Source organism: Electrona antarctica, assembly GCF_951216825.1.
Source record: "Electrona antarctica genome assembly, chromosome: 19".
NCBI lineage: Eukaryota > Metazoa > Chordata > Actinopteri > Myctophiformes > Myctophidae > Electrona > Electrona antarctica.
The window spans coordinates 34,524,587-34,547,161 of record NC_136800.1 but is presented as its reverse complement, the minus strand read 5'-3'; the positions used below and the strand labels follow the sequence as shown (position 1 = coordinate 34,547,161).

General features: G+C 43.2%; 1 protein-coding gene across 1 annotated transcript in view; it reads left to right on the top strand.

The window, feature by feature from the left end:
- The window catches only part of st6galnac5a (ST6 (alpha-N-acetyl-neuraminyl-2,3-beta-galactosyl-1,3)-N-acetylgalactosaminide alpha-2,6-sialyltransferase 5a), a 46,098-nt gene that overhangs the window by 4,041 nt on the left and 19,482 nt on the right, over window positions 1–22,575 (top strand). The window contains exon 3 of the mRNA XM_079488984.1: window positions 21,586–21,998. Coding sequence (XP_079345110.1) covers window positions 21,586–21,998 — 413 coding nt within the window. The remainder of the gene's footprint in view (window positions 1–21,585; window positions 21,999–22,575) is intronic.

Below are 22,575 nucleotides of genomic sequence, written 5' to 3'. Positions count from 1 at the left end.
CTGTACTCTGTATTTATGATGCTTTTACTGTATAGCCTAGTGCTTCATTGACATTAACTTGTAAAGGTTATCGTGTCTTTTCTAAAAGAATAATATCACACTTATGGTAAATTGTCTGTCATCTTATATTAAGTATTTCAGTAGTAGCTTTTATTTTTTAAATTAAACTAAACGATTTGCATTCCTAAAAAGTACGACAAGGTTGTTTATCCAATTTATTTTTATGATAGCAGGCAAGCCATCTACTGTAGGAGAGAGGGTCGGTCTGTCTGTCTGTCTGTCTGTCTGTCTGTCTGTCTGTCTGTCTGTCTGTCTGTCTGTCTGTCTGTCTGTCTGTCTAATCTCGCAAACCACTGGACCAATCGTTTCAAAATTGCTTTTGCATGCTGCCAGCAGGCCAAGGAAGATGATGCTTCTTTTCTTTCTTTTTTCTCCTATGACTTCTTTTTATACTGACGTCATAGACAGGCCACATTAAGTCCAAGATCCATATGGAAGCCACGCCGTTATAGATCCCATTGTGTTGTCATAACAACAGTTGACATTTTTTACTTTTTATTGTGATTGATTCTCATCAACTTCTAATGAATCATTGCCTACATGTTTATGTTTGTTGGATCTGGGTTATATTTCTTTCAGTTCACACAGTCATACATGGCCTGTTTGACCTTTCACTTATATCGACCTTTCACTTATATCGACCTTTCCAAGGCATTGTTTGCCTGGCATGTACATTGCAGTGATTCCGTAATTCTCTCAAATTTGTCAAAAAATAATGTGGAGCTTCTCTGGTATCCGAGGATGTCTAGTGATGACATACATACAGTAATACCCATAGGTATTATAAAAAATAGATGCCTCACTGGCCGTTGCAGTTCATGAAGGCGTAAGTGCAGTGCTGAAGGCTTTTTTTAAACAAATCTTTATAACAGTCATGACAATACATTACAATACAAAACAAGACAAACAAACAAACACAAACAACAAAGTTATTAATACAACAATACAACATCAGAGCCAGGGGGGATTAGATTAGGCCTACTAACAGAAAACATTAAAGAGTGAACACAAAGCAACAGTTCTCCGCAGCTTTCTTATTTAGAAGTGTTGAAGGCATTTGCTGAAGGCACTCTGCGTCGCTGCCCAAGTGACGTCACTCATGTGACTCCTCCATGTCTCTCGCTGTCACTCAAGTGACTACTGGCCAATCACAGCGCGTCTTTTCAGGGACTTATGTTACGCACGCGGAAGCTGCTCATTGAAGGCAAATGCTTTGCAAGGAATCTCGGGAAAATTGTGCCTTCAATGGTGACACGCGCCTCAGAGCCGGAAAGGGCGTCTACGTATATATGTCTATGGTAATACCACACAGGTGTTAAAAAAGGTAACATTTATGATATTTTGGCTGTAGGCTGTCAAGCTGTTTAGAACAGGGTTGGTCTGTACGGTATGACTTTGAATGGAGGTACTGTATGTCTGTCCCCTCAAAAGTGGAACTTGTGTGTCTAAAGCTGGCAGCATACTTCTAATTAAGTCAAAACTTTTTTTTGGCTTGCCGAAAGTGAACACGTTCTCTGTGGTTGAAAATGTTTTATACTCGATGTCTGTCTGGTGACAAACACAAATGGAAAGAATGCTGTGTACTATTTCTCTCCATTAACTAGCTTCCATCTGGTTGTGCTTGTATTCCCTTCAGAGAGGGATTATAAAGGTTTGTGTAGGAAGAAATAGAGTCTGCAACACTGGTAAGGAATGAAGAAGATCCCAATGATCGAAACGTTGAATTAATAAACCAGTTGAGCTGAGTTTTCCTTACGCGTTGCAGACTATTTCTTCCTCTTGTACTGCCGTTTGTCCAGCACCTGGGCTAGAGTGGATGTGCATGTACTATCACCTTAATTATATAGGTTTGTACCGCCTAACATCTTCAGACCTAACTTTAAAACTGTCCATGATACTGTATGTTGCCGGCAGATTGTGGAAATTAAACAATATAAATTGCCTTGAGTTGGCATCAATCACGCATGTTATTCAGTTGTTTAGACAATCTTGGAGGTACGAGAACTGTTGAAAAGAACTGCAAGAAAGGCAAGACACCCCGCCCGCGCGCGCCACAATGGAGATGCCTCATCTCTCCTTATTCTCCTATCTCTTTGTAATTTTCCTATAATCAGCAGAAGTCGAGTGCCCGCCACTTCCTGTGTCCATTGTGTTTATATAATTATATAGTCAAAGAAGTTATTTGTGCGCGATTCCATTTCCATTTGTTCTTTCAGTTCATGATCACCCCATAGCAGCAAATGGGGTTTATTGACCGAATAATATGGGTAACGGGTAACGGAGGTGTTTAAGGGATTTAGACAGGTAACCAAAATACCAACTTTAGTGGGGGAACACCCTTTCCCCACTCCTAAATCCCCAAATAGTGGCTTTAGAAAGATCAGACAAAAATGGAGCCCAATGTGTTAGTTTGCCCCGCAATGATGACATTTTGTTCTTGTTATCTTGCCTTGTTTCAGCAAGGTATGCTGCAGCCTTAGGTGCCTGATGAAGTAAAAGTGCAAGTGCAACAACTGCATAAGCAAACTTAAGAAGGCCTTTAAATTTGGATCATAGTTGTAAAAAAACATTACACCAACATTGTTGGTGACTTACTATACTATATAAGATTCACATCTTATATACGAGTACCCTAGAGTAAAACGATTTGGTTTTGGTTCCCCAACATTGTAGTAGCAATAAAAACAATAACAAATAAATAATAAAGAAAAGCAAAAAGAAATTGAAAAGTATTTACATGAAGTCAGAGCACAGCTTGAGGTGTTTGAAGGTGCTGTGTACAATGGTTCCTAGTTCTAAATATTAACCATATATACATGTGCGCACTGCACAGCATGTGTATAAATATCTATTTACATGTATCTCTATGTTTGTATGTACACCATTTGATGTACATCTGCATGGTGTGCAGTCTTGATATGTAAAATATCATGTGCCAGTGTGCATGATATGAGTTTAAATATTGAGGCAGATGATTGAGGGGCGCTACTACGTATGTGTGATTTTTGTGACACAGAGCTCCCTCTCACAGGCAGACAGCCAGTTGGAGGGGAGGGCTGATTTGCATTTCTGAAGCTTGTTAATAGTTATTCCTTGTCTGGTCATTCACAAACCCGATTGTCTGGGGGAAGTAGCTATTTCACAGCCTACTGCCACTGCCAGTGGCTTTGTAGCTACGATGCCACTTGCCAAGTGAGCATCTGAAACAGTCCTTGGTTGCGATTTACTATCATGTACGGTTATTATTTCGATTTAACCAAATGAGGCATCACCACACTAGGACATGAACACAACTGCACATTGTAACTTAATATCGATGGCTAAAAATGTGACAGGGAGGCCACGCTGTCATTAGACTGTCTTGATTTGTTATGATGTGATTCTTTTTGTCACTCTACTGAAAGATGTTACATACATTAGACATTACTTGCGGCTAAAAACAATAATAACTACAGAATATTCCACACAACTTGTCCTACCACTCAGTTGGGTGGCAGTGGCAATTTGTTAGAGCAGCCATTTGAGATCTGACAGGTTCCTAGTTCAATCCCTAGCTCCTCATGGCTTCACGTCCCTGAGCAAGACACAGATCCCTAAATACTCCCTATGTGCAGGTGCCTTGCATGTGTACGTGGGTGCATGTGTACGTGGGTGCGTGGGTGCGTGCGTGCGTGCGTGCGTGCGTGTGTGCGTGTAAAACGTCGCTTTGGTTAAAGGTGCTATAGAAATGCAGACCATTTACTCTGAGGGAAAGTCTTTTCTATGATGTCAACTTGACTTTGACTGAACTGAGGGATTAGATTGAATTGAATTGAGGGCTAAACAATGTTAATTGGCTTGGAGGCCAGTCAGCTAGAGATGAGACGAGGAGTGAGGGAAACTCACAAAGTGTGCTGAGGACAGAGTGAGCCAGAGAAGAAAGAAGAACATGGAATGTGGGTTGGACTGAGACCGTTGGAACAAAGAAGAAAAATACAACTAGTGATCAGTTATTATCAGGGAGCGAATGAGAAAGGAAAGTGGAACCAGGGAAGGGTATAAGGGCAGAGAAACAAGATGAGGCCAGACAAAGGAAGCGTTACAGATAGAGAGACTGAGAGAAGAGGCAAAAGAAGGGAGAGAGAAACATAATGGAATGGGAACGAATGTATAATATCCCAAGGGACTACCTCTTTTCCACACACACCATCCTCCTGTTTAATTTTACCAAGGGGGAAGGGGGCTGGAAACCACTTATTTCTGTTTCTCCGTGGACATGGGAGATATGGGGCACAGGTTTTTGAAGACTGTCAAGGGATGCCAGGAAGGCCAATTGGAAAAGAGAGGAAAATGATAAGAAAGAAATCATTCATATACGATAATTGTGCCAGTTTAAACACTTTCAACCTGGCATCCTTAGTTTGGGCATCATTGTTGCCAAATACTGTATTTTCAACATTTTCAAACACCCCCCCAAAAAGTAAAAAGTAATCACATTGTGACACATTGTGAGCTTTTTGGGGGAAAGAGAACCCTGAGACAGGCAGCACCAGCCACCTCTCCCAGGTTGCCTTTTAGACACACAGCTGACACAACAGGGACGAGCAGGTGTCTAAGGACTAATGGAAGCTGTAACACAGAGCACAGGGCGACTTATCAAGTGCAATTGCCGTCAGGTTGGAAGGGGTCACCCTTATGCTGACTTGCCGTCAAACAAGGCATTTGAAGGTTTTGCTCGTGAGGGTCACACTGATGGCTTACTGTTCAAAAACGTGTTTCTACTCGTAGCTACAGTATATTGCCCTAGAGAGCAGTTACTGCTCAAACCAAAAAAGAGAAAAATGCCCATAAGGTATACAGTAGCAGATAGTCTATTACTTAGAAGTAGTGTTGTCAAAGTTACTCTTAAATAGTAATTTAAATAGTAATTACTTATTACTTATTACTACTATTACTTATTACTATACTATATATTATAAAAAATATATAGTTACACTACTTATTACTCCCTGTCAAAAGTAACTAGTTACTTATTACTTTTTTTCCTTGCCCCCAGTCCCCAAAAGTCTTACTTTGCCCTATTCTGCAGTGTTTATTTAACTCTGAAAAGTGTACTGTATAGTGTACACCACACCTTCTTCCATATTATGCACAACTTGCAGCAGACAATAATGTTCATCTCGTCTTTACATACTCAAAATAATGTGAATACTTCCAAGTAGTGAATGAAACGCTTTGTGGGGCCGGTGTCTCCTCCACCTCCTCCATGTTTAGTTTGTTTACTTCTCTTGCAGTTTAACAACATGAGTCACACACTAGTTTGTTTTTCCGCGTTCCGGACGGTTTAAGGCCCGCCCTTCTGTATCCGATACTTCACACGTACAGACAAGTGCGCATCGTTTCCGTATCCGCCCTAGAGTTTAGATCTATCAGCAGCCTGCAAAGCAACTCGACCCCAAAACACTCAAACCCACAGTTCCGCCAAGGCTCGTGAAAATAGTAACATGTTACTTTTGTAATATTATTACTCAAAATGTGAAAGTAACTAGTTACATTACTAGTTACTGGAAAAAAGCAATAATATTACTGAAAGTAATATATTACTTTACTCAACACTGCTTAGCAGTAACTAACTTACACTAGCCATAATATTTAGAACAAAGAAATGGCAGCTACCCTTGTAGTGCACATAGTACACCAAATTGAGGACCAGTGAGACACTGACAACCAACAAAAGATCTACATGAGAGAGTTGTCAGTCACACATCAGATACTGTACGATTGTTTTTTTTAGCCACATCTCAGCCAGAAGGACTGACCTGGCTGGCTAGGAGGGTGACTTTGATAATACCTGGGTACACTGTGGTTGATAGTAAGCCCAAGGAGAATGAAGCCATCTGTGTCAAGGAGACATGACGAGGCATTTGGAGAATGAAGCCATCTGTGTCAAGGAGACATGACGAGGCATTTCTCTCCCCATGCAGGCCCGGCTCTGGTAGCAGCTGGAAAAGTGAGATGGTTAATATTTCATCTCAGACAGACAGCCACATCTTGCATGGGTTTTCTGAGCAACAAAATCATTTTTCATCCTTCATTAGGATTTCACTATGCAATCAAACAGCTGGAGGGTGAGACAGAAAACTCCCCAATTAGGGCTTTTATAGCCAAGGTAATTGGATCGCTTTACTGAATCTAGTTGTTGCACAATATGCGAGTGTGGTCATGACATGCAGTATGTCTGCACATGAGTACATCTTTGTTGGCAGAGAATCTGAATTATGCGAGAAAAAACACTAATGAAAAAGCACTAAAACATAAAAAGTATAGACAGTAACAAACACTAAAGACTAATGCTGCCAGTTACTCTGAGGCCATGTGAGAATGCTATTAGTCCTCCAGTTTGGCTGACATGGGGAGAACTGGCATTTCGCTATGCCCCAGTGATCCCAATTTGGACAAATTCTGAGATCTCAACTTATCTCCAATGCAATCCCTTCCCGCCAAACATAACAGCTTCAGGCCTCTTCCAATGCAAGTCTGAAAAGCAATTATGGATGAAGGGGGACGTTCCCTCTCGATAAGCATTCCCTCGATGGAGTAATCTCACACCCTTTGCGTTTTGGCATTCTCTGGTTAGGGGGAATCGTTGGTGAACTCATACATTCCCCACACAAAGGAAGACATTTCCCCGCAGCCAGCATCGTGAGCTGAATGGCTGATTTCACGCTTTTCTGTGTTTTAACCTTTGGCGTTTGGTAAGCTGTGAAGGATGTGGAAAAGGTTAAACTACCCGTATGATAAATGGATGATACCTTTTTGCGAGACATCCATAAATACATCCATAAATAGATGAATGGCCGGCTGTTTAGACACCAGTAAGGACACAGACATGAAATGGTAGAAGTAAACATTCAAATTATGTCCTTCCCTGCCTTTTGTTGTTTCCCCACAATTCTCTCTCGCTCTCCCCCCCCCCCCCCCCCCCCCCTCTTTCTCTGGTTCTTCTATCGACTGTCTCTGGAGGCACTCAGGGCTCGGTTTGCAATTATTCAGCATGTGCTTCATGGAGAGAAAGAACTGATCAGACTATTAGTGTTTTGTCGTAATCTCCCTCTTTATAACGTGAGAGAGGGGCACTATCAGATTAGTGACACAGCAGATGTCAGGGTTTTTAATTAATTGTTTAGGACTTACAATTTGCCAAATTATTGTGTTTCTAGTCCACAAATTGAGAGTGTAAAAAGAGCTAAAGCCGGTGAATCTTTATATGAACCATGTTTAAGAGATATAAACGTGAGAAACTGTTGTATACAGTGAGGGGAGGCTGTCATACAAGTCACAGGTTTGATCATACCAAACAGCAACCTATATGGCAGAAGTGCCTTTGAGCGAATAACTAAATCTCTACCTGCATGGTCACTAATCCAAAGACTGCCTGGCTGCTAAACCTCTATTTTACAGCTTATATTTCAGAAGAAGAAGTTGCTGAAGAAAACTCTGTGGTAAGCAAAGAAAAGAAAAAAATGAAAGAAAAAAGTTTTGCTGACACTCGGTCTGCCGCCAGTCGACCGGTCTCAATTACAGGGAAGACTTTGATGTATATCCCCCATCTGTCCCTGTTGAGCAGAAAGTGTCACGGTTGATCATCGACTGTTCTTTGGTCTCCTGCTCCCCTCGACGCAACTACTGATTATGCTTCTGCAAGGTGCTGTAAAGTAAGAGTTTTATTGAATGTGCGCACCCCCCCTTCACCATCCCCCTCCCTAGCTCTCTCCCCTCTCCCACCCTGGGGGAATCCATATCAATTCAGGTTAAACAGAATCTCTTACTCAAAGATCAACAGCAGGAATCTGCCATGGGACCTCAAGCCTCTGTAGTGTAAAACAGCACATTATTTCATGTAGTGTTTGGCGCTATCTACTTGCAACCCCTCAGGCAGGAGCCATGCACGGATAGTTGAGTCATATCCTAGATTTGTTTTTAAATGAAAGGCTGGCTAAGCCTCATGGATAACAGTGAGGTCACACAACAGCAAAGCTTTCCACCATGGGATACATACTAGTCTCTGCATGGTCCATCACTAGACCATAAAGAGCGTCCATCTTAGCAAGTCATTCTATCTTGTGAAATATCTAATCTAGTCATTTGGGCAATTTGACTTCACTTTTTTCCAATGCAACCCAAATCATTTTTACTTTGAGAATTTTCATGATTTGGTACTGCATCTTCAAGCTATTGGTGGGATGTACAGTGTACCTTACATTACACAGGTAATGGAACATAGGTCTCACTTCTCACTCAAAATGTACTTTTAAGTAATTTTAAGACAAGGTTCAAGTTTATTGTTACATCTTGTGTACAGGTACATAAGAGTAAAGCGTATTTATTTTTGGACCACATACCAACAGATCTAGACTAACTAACAGATATTTTGTTGAAAAGCTAATAAGATTGTACGTGGCTGGGTGGGTACGTGGGTGGGGATATGGTTAATAAAGCTAGAAGTTGCAGATGGTTCCCTGAAAAAAAAAAAAAAAAAGTTACTGGTGTTTATGAGGCGAAGCAGACTCCATTTCCCCTGGCTCGTTATCACAGAGAGTGCTAATGCCATCTTCCATCATCATCTAATTAATAATGCAGCAGACGGGCCTTGATGAGCATGCCATCACATGCAGAGCTAATAACCAGGAGGGAACAACAGTGTGGACTGTGGGAGGCCTGATACCAACTGCTCCTGTTGTCACAACCGCAAAGACCAAATGCACAGCAGACGGCTGAGTCGCGTGAAGTGAGGTGAAAAAGGACGGAGGATTTTAGGGCAGTCTATGTGTGTTGGAGTGTGTCTGTGGATGTCTGTGTTTATGTTATGCATGTGCAGATGGTTGGATGTGTGTGTGTGTGTGTGTGTGCGTGTGTGCGTGCGTGTGTGCGTGCGTGCGTGCGTGCGGTCATGCATATGAATCCACATCTGTGATGCTGTCCAAATTACGTACATTACCTTTGTGTGTTTGTGGGTGTGTGTGTGTGTGTGAGTCGCTGGAAACATGCAGATAATGTGAGGGGAGGGCATTTCATCTTTCATCAGTAGATTATCACATATTAGGAGGGTTAATACATGAATAGGCATCTCCTTGACAATAAACATTAGTCTTGCACAATTTCATTAGCATTTCCCCTTTTAAAAGAATGCGTAGGCACAGGCTGGACAAAAATGCAGCCTCCCTTGTTCCAGTTGGTCGAACTGGGAATTCTTATGTCTTGCCTATAGCAGGTGGGATTATTACGGCAATTTCAGTCTGATAAACTTGGTCATTATAGACTGGTGCATGTCTGTACACTTGCACGCGCGCACGCACGCACGCACGCACGCACGCACGCACGCACGCACGCACGCACGCACGCAGTTCATGGACACACAGATGCAAGATGCCCATACACATGCAAAGCATGACAGTATGAAATCTGTTTCTTCCCCATGAGATCGTACCAGCTTAACGACTGTTGTCACTGGCAGCTGGTGCTTTAGAGCCTCCCCCCACACACACACACACACACACAGAACTCCCTATCACTCCCCCCAGACACACGCACGCACGCACGCTTTTTTTTTTAACTATCTCTCATTATCCTCTGTTCCACAAGCAGATAATGGACTTTTCCCTAACCAGAACAGAATGCTTAGTGGGGAAGGTTTTTTGAGGTGGTGAACTATATAATGTCCTTTAGATAGACAGCATAGAAGCCGCTGTGTTTTATTAATGTCTTATGTTTATATTGTGGGGCTTGTTGTCTTATTGCCAAAACACAGCACAGTAATTGCTCCTTGGGGTTTTGTCTTGACATGGTTTGTTAATCTCACATTCGGAAACAATCCCACGGTCTAGGAGGAAAAAAAAGTTCCACGTTCGTGCTTGAGTGCCACTTTCAAATTATGAGATTCTTGCCAAATACAAAGTTGTCTTTCCCAGCGTGAAAAATTTGGCAACTGCAAACATCATTTGATTTGTGTGTTCTATTACTTTTTATCAAGATATCGCCCGCACAACTCCAAACAGTCTCAAACTTCTTGAGCATTCTTACCGGGTGTGCGGTTGGGTAAATAACTTAAATAGAAATTTCTCTAAAAGAGAAAACCAGCACTCACGGAACTCATGTTTTAAGGCACTCTTAATTTATTTAATTGTTGACATGGTATGCAGCAGCATCGAACGCGTTTCGGCGTTCAAGCCTTCATCAGAGTTGTCTCAATTACTTCACATCTATCGCTGAATCTGTAGGCTAGTGGTGCCAATGGCTACAAACGTACTGCCTCTGTCAGGTGGTGGCTTTGTCTCTGTCTTTATTCCTGGGGGGTCGCTACAGTATGCTGCTTTTGCTCTCTCGGATATTTTATATTAAAAAAGGCATGCAGGTGCTGGGTCTCAGCACACAGTCATGGTCTGTCGCTGTCCATCCATGGTGGCGCTGAAACATTTGCAAGTCAATGTAAATGTAATGTAAAGTGACAAATTCCCTGCCATTGACCGAGATTTCCGTCAATTCAAATCCACCCGTTGTCTACCTTCAGAGGAATATTCTGTCAATTAAGGGTTTTTATTGATTATGTTAGATCGCGTTCTTAGCAACATATGCCTATCGGTTGTTAGGCGATCGAGTAAAAACGATATTAACCGGAATTAAGATGGCCGCCTCCATCTGTTTTTCAAATGCAGAGAATTCATTAATAAATACCCGACAGTAATGTCTATTCTATCGTGACTGGTAACCGGTTTTCTATTTTTATGTCCTTCATGTTGTGTGTTGTGTTTATGATTAGGATATCAGCTATTTTACAACTTTTTTCATGATTTTATCTGAAGGGGAAGTCGAGATGAGACAAAAAAGGGGGGAGGGGGCTTTTCCTGAGCACTGGGTTGATATGAAAATTAAGAAATGTTGCTTCTCTAACTCATTACTCTCACCAGACGACAAGATTATCTCATTGTTATTGATTCAGTCAATTGGTTGCCGTAGCAGAGTAGGCAATAACTGCGCCTGTCTTTCAAAAGCAATGACACAATGAGAGAATTATAAGAATAAAGTAACAAACACATGCATCATCAAACGTGTAACCGCTAAACACTGCAGCTAGATTACCTGCAAACGGGTTATCTGAAATTTGCTCTATCATCAACCCTTAATGTCATTAATGCACGCCTGCGTGTAAATGTGTTTGTGGGGGTCTCTCGGCCTGGTCTGAACTTTCCTCATTTTGTTCGAATTCTCCCACACTTAAGCTTGTCTGTCTGTCTCTCTCTCTCTCTCTCTCTTTCCTTTGCATGTGAATTATAGTACAACGACATGCCCAAAATAGTGATACAATGTGGTTAAGGCGAATTTACACTACAAACACCTTTCTGCCGTATAATGCGGTTGTTAGGCATAAATAAGCCAGCTCTCTATCTATTTCCCTTCATCTGTCTTTCTCTCATTGTTTTCCTTTATATATTTCACTTTTTTTCACCCGCTGTCATGAGCAGGGGTTTGGGGGTGGAGGCAAGTATAGTGTATGATGTATAATATGGTGACCTGTGCTGGCAACAAGCGAGCTGACATGGAGCCAATTAGGGAGAGTAGTGTCTGTGCATCATCAAACGTGTAACCGCTAAACACTGCAGCTAGATTACCTGCAAACAGGTTATCTGAAATTTGCTCTATCATCAACCCGTAACGACGTTTACTTAATGACGTTTAAGAACACCCTCGAGTGTAATATTGCAATTATACAACAGCCTTAAAACTTTGAATTGTTTGTTTTGATTAGCTGTTATTTCAATGGCTAGAAAGCTGTTTCAACCAATCAGATTGCTTCCTCAAAACAACATGTTGTATAATCTGTATTCAGCTACACACAAGCGCATGCTCAAATCTTAAAGCAATAACCTTTACAATATACCACATGATACCTTAACTTGAAGAATGCCACTGACCCCCCCCCCCCTCATGATGTGTCTCTCCAAACACACTGCCCTACATTCCTTGGCCTCCAAAGCATTTCCTCTGACAGCCACTTCTCTTCCTTGCTCCTCTGTTTCATCTATCAGATATATAACATACATTTCTCTTCACCTCCCTCGCCCACGTCACTCTGTCACCACCCTCAGGAATTCTCTCTTTCTGTCAAACATGTCAAAACATCTCTTTTGTTCTCTCCACTGTCTCATTCTCCCATACTTCTCTCTTTTTTAGTCTCCCTTGTTCTCCACGCTCCCTCTTTCTCTTTCCGCCTTTCTTTCTGACTGCTTCTCTTTGCTCTCCATTCTGCCATCTTGTTCTCCTGCCTCCCTCACTCTCTAGCTATGCCTTTCTCTAATAACACTCTTTCATACCCTTCCCTTGAGTTCCTTCCACTGTCTTCTTGGAGGCATGTCTCCTGCTGCAGCGTCAGACAGAAGCTGAGGGATATGTTTCCCCCCCTAGCAGCTAAATTGCGTCTCATCTTTTTGTATTCCTGCTCCAGCAATCATCCCAGCGGGTAAATGTGTTTGTGGGGGTCTCTCGGCCTGGTCTGAACTTTCCTCATTTTGTTCGAATTCTCCCACACTTAAGCCTGTCTGTCTGTCTGTCTGTCTGTCTGTCTCTCTCTCTCTCTCTCTCTCTCTCTCTCTCTCTCTCCTTTGCATGTGAATTATAGTACAACGACATGCCCAAAATAGTGATACAATGTGGTTAAGGCGAATTTACACTACAAACACCTTTCTGCCGTATAATGCGGTTGTTAGGCATAAATAAGCCAGCTCTCTATCTATTTCCCTTCATCTGTCTTTCTCTCATTGTTTTCCTTTATATATTTAACTTTTTTTCACCCGCTGTCATGAGCGGGGGTTTGGGGGTGGAGGCAAGTATAGTGTATGATGTATAATATGGTGACCTGTGCTGGCAACAAGCGAGCTGACATGGAGCCAATTAGGGAGAGTAGTGTCTGTGTGTGCAGTAACAAGGTGCAACCTGCATGCATCTGCACTTACATGGGCCTGACACACTGGGGTGCCTGTCTGTACGTGTTTCCAGCAGCACATACAGGCGAGAGCTCACAGACACCGAGCGGAAGTGTTTGATCTATTGTTGGGGTCACCCCCGCTGGACAAGGTTAGGAGAGAGGGAGAAGTAGGAGCTGAACGTATCTTTTTCTGTTCTTTGCCCCTTGTCCAGGAGGCGAGGAAATCTATAGATTAATGATTTGGTCTCCCACCTTCAGGGCAATGTTGGAGCACACATGAGGTGTTATTTTAGTGTTCTGTTCGCAGCGGGGCTGGCGAGTGAAGGCTGAGGAGGACAAGAAGTCTCCCCTCAATGAACTACAAGCCACAATATACTGTACACAAACAAACCAAAAAATCTACAAATTCATGAATGAACGCACGCACACACACACACACACACACACACACACACACACCCATGCGCACATGCAGGCACACACACACACACACACACACACACACACACACACACACACACACACACACACACACACACACACACACACACACACACACACACACACACACACACACACACACACACACACACACACACACACACACACACGCTGCTTCCTAACAAGATCACCAGCAGTGCTTGTCACTCATCTCTTGCCCATTCCCATTCTTGTCCCATTCAAACTTCAGTCAGGGTATTTTAATTTGACCTATGGGTATTGTTATTCATTGCCCTCCATCAAAGTTGTCTTTTCTTTCCAGTGGGCTGGCAGGAAATTCTGCCCTAATTAAGACCACCGCATTGCCGCGGCAGGAGCTGTCATCTTTGTGTGTGCAGGGGGGCTTGACTTCTTGACTGGCCATGGTTCATATCGATGCACCTTCCCTCTTCCTCTCCTTACACTCTCTTCCTTTGTTCATTAGCTCTCAGCGGTGCATGTCTTGTCTGAGTTCTCTGTAATGGCCCGTCTGTATGGGGCGGCGATCTGACCAAAAGCCAAGCCACGCAATGTAGAAAGTGAAAAAATGTAGTAAAATGAAAAACAGTATGTGAAGATGAGATGTCCATGCAGGGTGGATTGAAATAACCACTACGACTCGCAAGTGGCTGATCAGTGCTGACACACGGCACATCTACACAACATGTGAAAGGTTAAAAGCTAGCTAAGGACCTAATATCAGTCGTGTGAGGCGAGAATGATGATAATGATGGCAATGCCCACAAATGACGCTTCACACACTGTGGTCTGGCACGACTGAAATGGCATCGGCTTTGGTTGTGAGTGTTGTCAGTCGAAGTTAATATTGCATCGAATGTACAACAAGCACAGCCAATTAAAGCTTGGAAGTTATACCGTACTTGAACCCTATAGGGGAAGAGCAAAAACATGTTTCAAATTTGAACTAATTATAGGCCTACAGCAGCATCAACGCTAGACTGTAGACTCCATCGTTTTCTGGTTGGTCCGGCTTCCAGGTGCTGGGCTCAGTCTACTCTCAATGGATGTTTTATGGAATAATATCTTGAAGTGGAAAACTGAGCTTGAGAGACTTAGGGTGGCTATGCGAGGCTAGGCAAAGATTGCCTTCTGTGCACCACCTCCTTATGTGTTTCACGGGTGCAAGAGAATGAGGTTTATGGTTTTGCCAACATAGTCTCATCTCAGTACCAGGAGTTGTAACCAGTATGGAGCTGTCTGCAGGTAAAGTGTTGACAAAACCGTCTACCTGACATTCATATTTATTTTTGTACTTTAAATGCCCACGAGACACCAATTGTAAGATTGTGTGTTTTGCAGCATTAGTATATCCAGGGCTACAGTAATAGGCCTGTAGTAATAGTATGCAAATAGAAGCAAAATGTAATAATAGTTCAAATGTAATCATTGAAAGCCCTCAGGCCCCCTGCCATTCCCCTGCCTCCATCACATTGCTCTAGTCTACTCTATAGGATCTAATCTCTAGCTCCTTATACTCTATTCTGTCTGTCTGTCTGTCTGTCTGTCTGTCTGTCTGTCTGTCTGTCTGTCTGTCTGTCTGTCAGCAAATACTGTAGTAGAATTGGAAGATTTCTCTAATGGTTCCTTTTAAAACTGCAGCTGAATTCCCCTTTTTCTTGGCCATTGCCTCCAACTGTTGCAAACTGTTGCAATTAAATATAATTCTAGCTCTCTGGTTAATGCCTCTTCCGATTTATTTCATATCAAAGAAAATGGCATGCTTTTGAGTATCACAGCAGCGATTTTTCTCTGGAATATGTCAGGGCCATTGTGTGGAAATAAAAGGCATCTTAAGATGCTAAAGGCAAGAGGGTTGTATTTATTATAATTTGTCATGTCCCCATGTAGCAGAGACAGACAGACAGACAGACAGACAGACAGACAGGCGGGCGGGCAGGCAGGCAGGCAGGCAGGCAGGCAGACAGACAGACAGACAGACAGACAGACAGACAGACAGACAGACAGACAGACAGACAGACAGACAGACAGACAGACAGACAGGCAGGCAGGCAGGCAGGCAGGCAGGCAGGCAGGCAGGCAGGCAGACAGACAGACAGACAGACAGACAGACAGACAGCATCATGCTGGGCTGGATGATTGCAGCCTCTCAGTGCTCACATTTATCCACCATATCCTCCATTTCGCCTTCATCCCAGCATTCTGGAAGACCCAGAATTCTCACTAAGCCCCCCCCCGACTCAATTGCACTCCCCACTAGATTCACCCACATAAAATCAATAACCACAATTGAAAGCTATTTCTGTGCTAAAAGAGGGCCATGGTCAGCCATAATGGATAAGTTTGCTTCTTCCCCAGGCGGCTCGAGCTTGGCGGATAAAAGAAGAAACATATCTGATTTCATGTTCCTACTCCCCGTAACAAACATGCAGGGACGTTTTTAATGTTGGTTATTGCCTATGGGAGGCAATTGACTCCTCTGAACAAACCAGACCAGCTAATCTGCATAAATCCAATTCATTCATATATTTATTTAAAGTCTGCGCGATTCTTTCAGCAGCGGTGGGGTGGGCCTCTCAACAACATTGGAACACATGAACTCTTGTCTGGAACTCACTTAAAAGCGTTATATAATTAAGTAACTATGTGGGAAAATGGCAGAAAAAAAAGAAAAAAAAGACATTGGTACAAAAGTCTTCACATGAAACAAATGGACTTAAAGCGTATTCAGCATTTTAAAGTAGCACGAATGTGCAGTCTAATAACAACCCCCCTTTCTGTTTGATCCAACTCCCTTAACACTATTGCCTCACTCTGTTCTCAAGGAAACATCCTGTCCGGGAGGTCTGGCTGGAACAGGTACTTAGCCTTCCTCAGTGTTATGCTTCCTTTACTTCTCTCTCTTCCAGGTTAATACCTGCAGCTCTCTCATGGCCATGTTATCCTTTTGCCCCCGGCTGCGCATGGGTTTGGGTCTGGCTGGGTGAACTTGGGTGGCTAGGCTGTGATGTGTCATACAAACTGATGAAGGAACCGATGATGAAGAGGGCTCAGATGCTGACTGAATGTTGAATAGAACAACCATTTCTGGATCATGGCCCACTTGCAAATCTCAAAAGCATTTGCGAATTGCGGTCCACCCATCTGACCACTTTTGTTATGGGTTGGATTAATAGAACTAACGTAGTATACTATTTTTATTTTTATCACAATGAAAACTCATTTTCAAGTTTTTAAAGAAAAAATCTTAGTGTAATTATTTGGGGCCCATTTGCAATAGTCCTTTGAAATAAAAGAGGAGAGCGGTTTCATTATCTAGCCTTTTCACTCCAGTGGATGAGGATGAAGGTGGTGGTGACTCATCTCTATCAGCACAGCTCATTTGTCTTTTGTTGGGGCGCCCTGAATGGATGGCCTTAATGAAACCAGGACAGCTCTGCCACAAGTGGAACGAGGTTACTGTACCTCTCCTCTTCTTTGTCTTTTCTTAAAGGGCAAGCAAAAGACCTTCGCAATTGGAACAGCGTTTTGGGGATTTCACACACTTTAATGCAATTGTATACCACTTAATACTACAACAAGAACAAATTACATAATTATGTTAACTAGCCCTTACCCGTTGTGAGATATTGGTACTGCGCCCTGAGCGCATTTTTAATTCACTATTATGAATCATTAATGTGTAAAATCGAATATTATTATGGTCAATGCCTGTGTGAAAAGTGGGAGTGATTGGTGCAGGCAGTGAGGAGATACGGCGGTGTTTCTGACAGACACACATTCAGACATTCAGACATTGTCAGAATTATAGTATGATTATAGTATGATGATGATGATGATGATGATGATTATAGTATGATGATAGTATGATGATGATGATTATGACTGTGGTAACAGTCTGAAAACAGATTGAGCTGGGCACCTTTGGATGTGCCACCATTCGGGCGCTATCGCTGTTTTAAGCCGAAAGCCATAGATCTACAAACATCGCCTGTGTCCGCTCTGAGGGGCGCAGGGGCGTTTGTTGAGAATGATCAATTGAATGAAACATTCATTTCCAAAATCTCCATTCATTTTAGAATCACCTCAGCATGTTTGGAATGATCCTTAGAATTTCGTGAATGAGTTAAAAATATTTTAGAATGAGTTCAGGGTTTGGAAGAAGTTAGGAATCTTTTGCGCGAGTGTAGTGTATTGAGTGTCCAGGAAGCACTTTTTACCCTGTTGCATAAATGATTGGAGAGGCCAGGCATGTCCTTATTTCTGTATCATTTTATTAAGGACAAAGCTTAGTTACCAAATTCATGATCAGTCAATTCCAGAGCCATCCTAGAGCAGTCCCATATAGCAGTCCCCGATCTCATCTGGAACCTGGCTATAGATCTCACTCTGACTGACTGGATTCTCGACTGACCTCTCTGACTGGATTCTGTGGATTCTCACTGGATTCTGGATCTCCGCACATTTGAGACCCTCTTTATAATTCTCCCCAAATAGTGCATGTAGGGTGTGCACCCCAACGCCCTTGTATGTGTGTACGCATGTGCATGTGCGTCCCCAGACCACCGCATACTAAGTAGATGGTCACTTCTATAGATTATTAACACAATGGTATCCACGGTTCAATACAATAGCCTTTACAATTTCATAGCAGACCTTTTCAACTGATCACATAGGCCGTTCTTGGAATGTGTCTGTGGGCCAGCTAATATCAAGCCTCTCAGAGCTCACATGCAGAAACTCAGTCAGTGCAGGTTTGTCCTGCATAAACAGTATATGACATTATACAACATTATATGGATATTTCATCGTAATGTGGCTTTGTAATATACGACACGAGTTCAGCATGTTTGGAAGGAGTTTGGAATCTTTCGAATGACATCAGCAAGTTTGGCAGGAGTTCAGAATCTCTCGAATGAGTTCAGAATCTCCTAAATTAGTTTTGCAGGCCAATTCAGAATCTCAGCAAATTAACTCCCACTCCCACCCCTGTGCGGCTGTGTCAGAGAGTCCATTCTCTCAACAACCATATTGGAAGGCCACATAATTGCGGGTGAAATAGAGAGCATTGCCCAAACCATCCATGAGGCTATTTCTCAGTAATAGTCTGACCAGACACCTTGAAGAGGACAATCTGGCCAGCACGGCCCACTTAAACTTTCAGGGTAGACGGGAAGGAGAGGGAGACAGAGAACAGTGCCTGTGGATCCACTTAAAAAGTCCCCATGGGTGAAAATGAGATTTTTGACCTGCTCCAGTGGGTGCTGTGTGTTCCTGCCGCTGGACTGCTGTCAGACCCCGGTAAGGAAGGGGAGGCTGCAGCTTGAGAGAAATGGGAGGAAAGCATAGGAGAAGAGAATGGATGCATTCTGTTGGTGGTTGTTCACACTACTAGGACCTCATTATAATAGCACTTCATCAAACACCATGTGTGCACTGCACGCACACGTATACTATATATACATTATATATACACGCACGCACGCACGCACGCACGCACGCACGCACGCACGCACACACACCACACACAGTATGTCTTCCTTTTTCCGTCTTTCAATTCAAGACCATCTCTCCCTATCTCTGTCTCATCTCCTTGCCCTGTCACGTTGTAACCTTTCCTATCTCGTTTCTCTCTCTCTCTCTCTCTCAGACTCTTACAAACCGCCACAGTCGGGCGGAAACCTTGTATCTCCACATTTCATCTTTTTATGTTTTCTAATAAAGATTTAGGTGAGCTTGTAGATCAGCTATTTTCCCTATTTCTGAAAAGTTTTGAAAATATAGGTATGCCAGGTTGAAAGTGGTTAAGTCTGGCTGTGGGGTTTATAAATATTTAACAAATAAAAAGTATTAACCCATTGATGCCTGAGGCCGAATCTGGGAACGCCTTCTAGGGCCTGACCTAAGGTTTCTAAAAACCCAAAATTCTGATTAATAATTTTTTAAATAGTTATGTTGCTACATGTATAGCAATAGCTGATGAGACGCAGAGAGCGCGCCGGCATCAAGGGTAGAACAACGTATACGTTGCATCAGGCATCAATGGGTTAAACAAGAGCTTGTGACTAAATAATAACTACATTGGACCCACTAGAACACAGGCAATTTAATTAAATTTCCTTAAAAGTAACGGTTTTGGACATACAAACCAGTCTCATTGGTAAACCTGCACTATGTCAGGACATGTATGCTAAAGCTTAGACTCCATCATTGCTCCATAATGTTATAGGCGTAGTGAGGTAAATACTTGTTGACGTTATGAGCATATAAATAACTATTGTGTCTTGGGCAATATTTCAGATCCACATTATTGGGCTCGCTGGGCTTGGCTTGCATGTCATTGACTTTAAGTGCTGTCTTGGAGAGATGTGCTGGAAGTAGGGCACCTCCAGAGGGAAGACCCGAACACATATACACACTCACAAACAGCAGGAACGCACACACGCACTCCTACACAGTGCGCACACACACAAATAATGCTGCTTATTGCATGAATAGCACATAGTGCCGCGTACGCACAGTACACACACTACACACACTCACAAGTACATGAATAGCAGAACTATGCCATACACGTGCATGCATGCGTGCACACACACGTGCACACGCACGCACGCACGCACGCACGCACGCACACACACACACACACACACACACACACACACACACACACACACACACACACACACACACACACACACACACACACACACACACACACACACACACACACACACTCTTTATCTTTCTTGGTCTTACATTAACTCTATGAAGTACAATGGGCATGGTACATGTGTGGAATAATTCAGTGAGCTGCAATGTGTGTGTGAACATACAGTACAGGCATGACCGGGTGTACTGTATAATGTGAGAGTTTCTGAGGCAAATCCTCTGTAAGACCCAAAAGGAATATCTCCCACCAGTGAGGGAATATGACAAGCCACATAAACCGGAGAGCCATAGCATCGCAGCACATTTATCAACAAAGCATTTTCCTCTTTACACACACTGTGAAGCATTCCCACTCCCAAAGGTGTGCATTCTGTCTGCTCTGCATATTGTTGAATAAACCAAGGACAAAATAGAGTTTTCGAAAACGAGTGCTGCACAGAAATTAATGGAATAATATATTTTTTTCAAAACACATTTGAGACTTCCAAAGAAAATATAGACCTAGTGTAAAATGAACATGAAAAGCTGCATCCATTGGGTATGAGGAAAGTCAGGAAACCAATTATTTATGAATATATTTAATATTTATTTACAGACAATACTTTTGTGTGCTAAAAAGTTCTAGCTTTTCTCTTCTTTTGTTTGTCTCTGCTCTAAACTTTTTCTGTTTCCTGGCCTCTCTCTGTCCATCTCTTTATCTTTTTAATTTCCATTTCCTACTGAAGAATCTGTTCTACAAAGAGAGACTGATTTTCCTCTCCCCATAGAGCATAATCAGACCTTAAATACTTAGACTAGAAAATACTCAGGCAAAAATACGGAGAAGTTCTGCAGACAGATAGATGGATGAAGAAGCACAGGCAAGCAGATGGATGAAGGTTCCGGAGTTCCATTTTATTTGCAGAGTTCAGAATACAGCATCAGACAGCCATGGGGCCGGAGCCCCATGGATCCTTCCCTCAGCCCCTCGGCCTCCGGACTAACACACACTAACTCAGATAGGCATTTTACTAGAGTCTTTATACAACTGAAAGACAGAGGGAAATGCAAAGGTGGTCTCAGGTTACCCCACCCCCCTGAAGTCTAAAGTGGTCAACATTGTCCAAATTGTCTCCATATATGGTCACCAGGAAACAAGCCCAGGAAGAACAGTAGGTGTCCTGGTCTGCTATCAGCAGGCTGATCTATTAGCATACAACCCCCCGTACCAAATGGTTGGTCAAGCTGAAATTCCTAGCCTCTGTGTCCTGACTTGTTTGCACTGCTGAAAGACAATGTAATGTCATACTACACTAAACAGTTGTTTAAGCTATATTAGTGTTAATTGTGATTTCCATATACATCACTACTCACACTATTATCCCTCTCTATGTGTCTGTCTGTCCGCCCATGGTCCATCTGTGTTTCCATACAACCATCCCATCTCTGCCTCTCAGCCCCTGAAGATGCATTGTCAGACGTGTGCGCTGGTGACCAGCTCGGGCCACCTCATCGGTGGCGGGCGCGGGGCCGAGATCGACCAGGCCGAGTGCGTCATCCGCATGAACGACGCGCCGACGGCCCGCGGCTACGGCCGAGACGCGGGCCAGCGCACCACGCTGCGGGTCATCGCCCACTCCAGCATGCAGCGGGTGCTGCGGAGCCGCCACGAGCTGCTCAACGCCAGCCAGGACACCGTGTTCGTCTTCTGGGGGCCGAGCAGCTACATGAGGCGCGATGGCAAAGGCCTGGTCTACAACAACCTGCGACTGATGAACCAGGTGCTGCCCAAGCTCAAGGTGTACATCATCTCCTGGCAGAAGATGTTGCAGTTTGACGACCTCTTCAAGAAGGAGACGGGCAAGGACAGGTGAGTCAGGGAGAGGGATAATGGGGCAATGGATCCTCTGTGGTACATTATCAATGGATCATGGACAGTGGTGGACAAAGTACTCTAGCACTTGGGTCAAAGTATTAGATACTATTAGATAAGTATTAGATGGGGACCGTACCTATGTTCCCCAGGTTCTATGTTCCCCACTTACCCGCGCAAAAAAGGTTCTGTGTTCCCCGCGTACAACAATAAACCTAACCTAAACCCAAACCCTAAACCCTAAGGTAAGTGGGGAACATAGAACCCGGGGAACATAGAACCTGGGGAACATAGAACCCGGGGAACATAGAACCCGGGGAACATAGAACCTGGGGAACATAGAACCGGGGGAACATAGAACCTGGGGAACATAGAACCTGGGGAACATAGAACCTGGGGAACATAGAACCTGGGGAACTTAGAACCTGGGGAACATAGAACCCGGGGAACATAGAACCTGGGGAACATAGAACCCGGGGAACATAGAACCTGGTGAACATAGAACCTGGGGAACATAGAACCGGGGGAACATAGAACCTGGGGAACATAGAACCTGGGGAACATAGAACCTGGG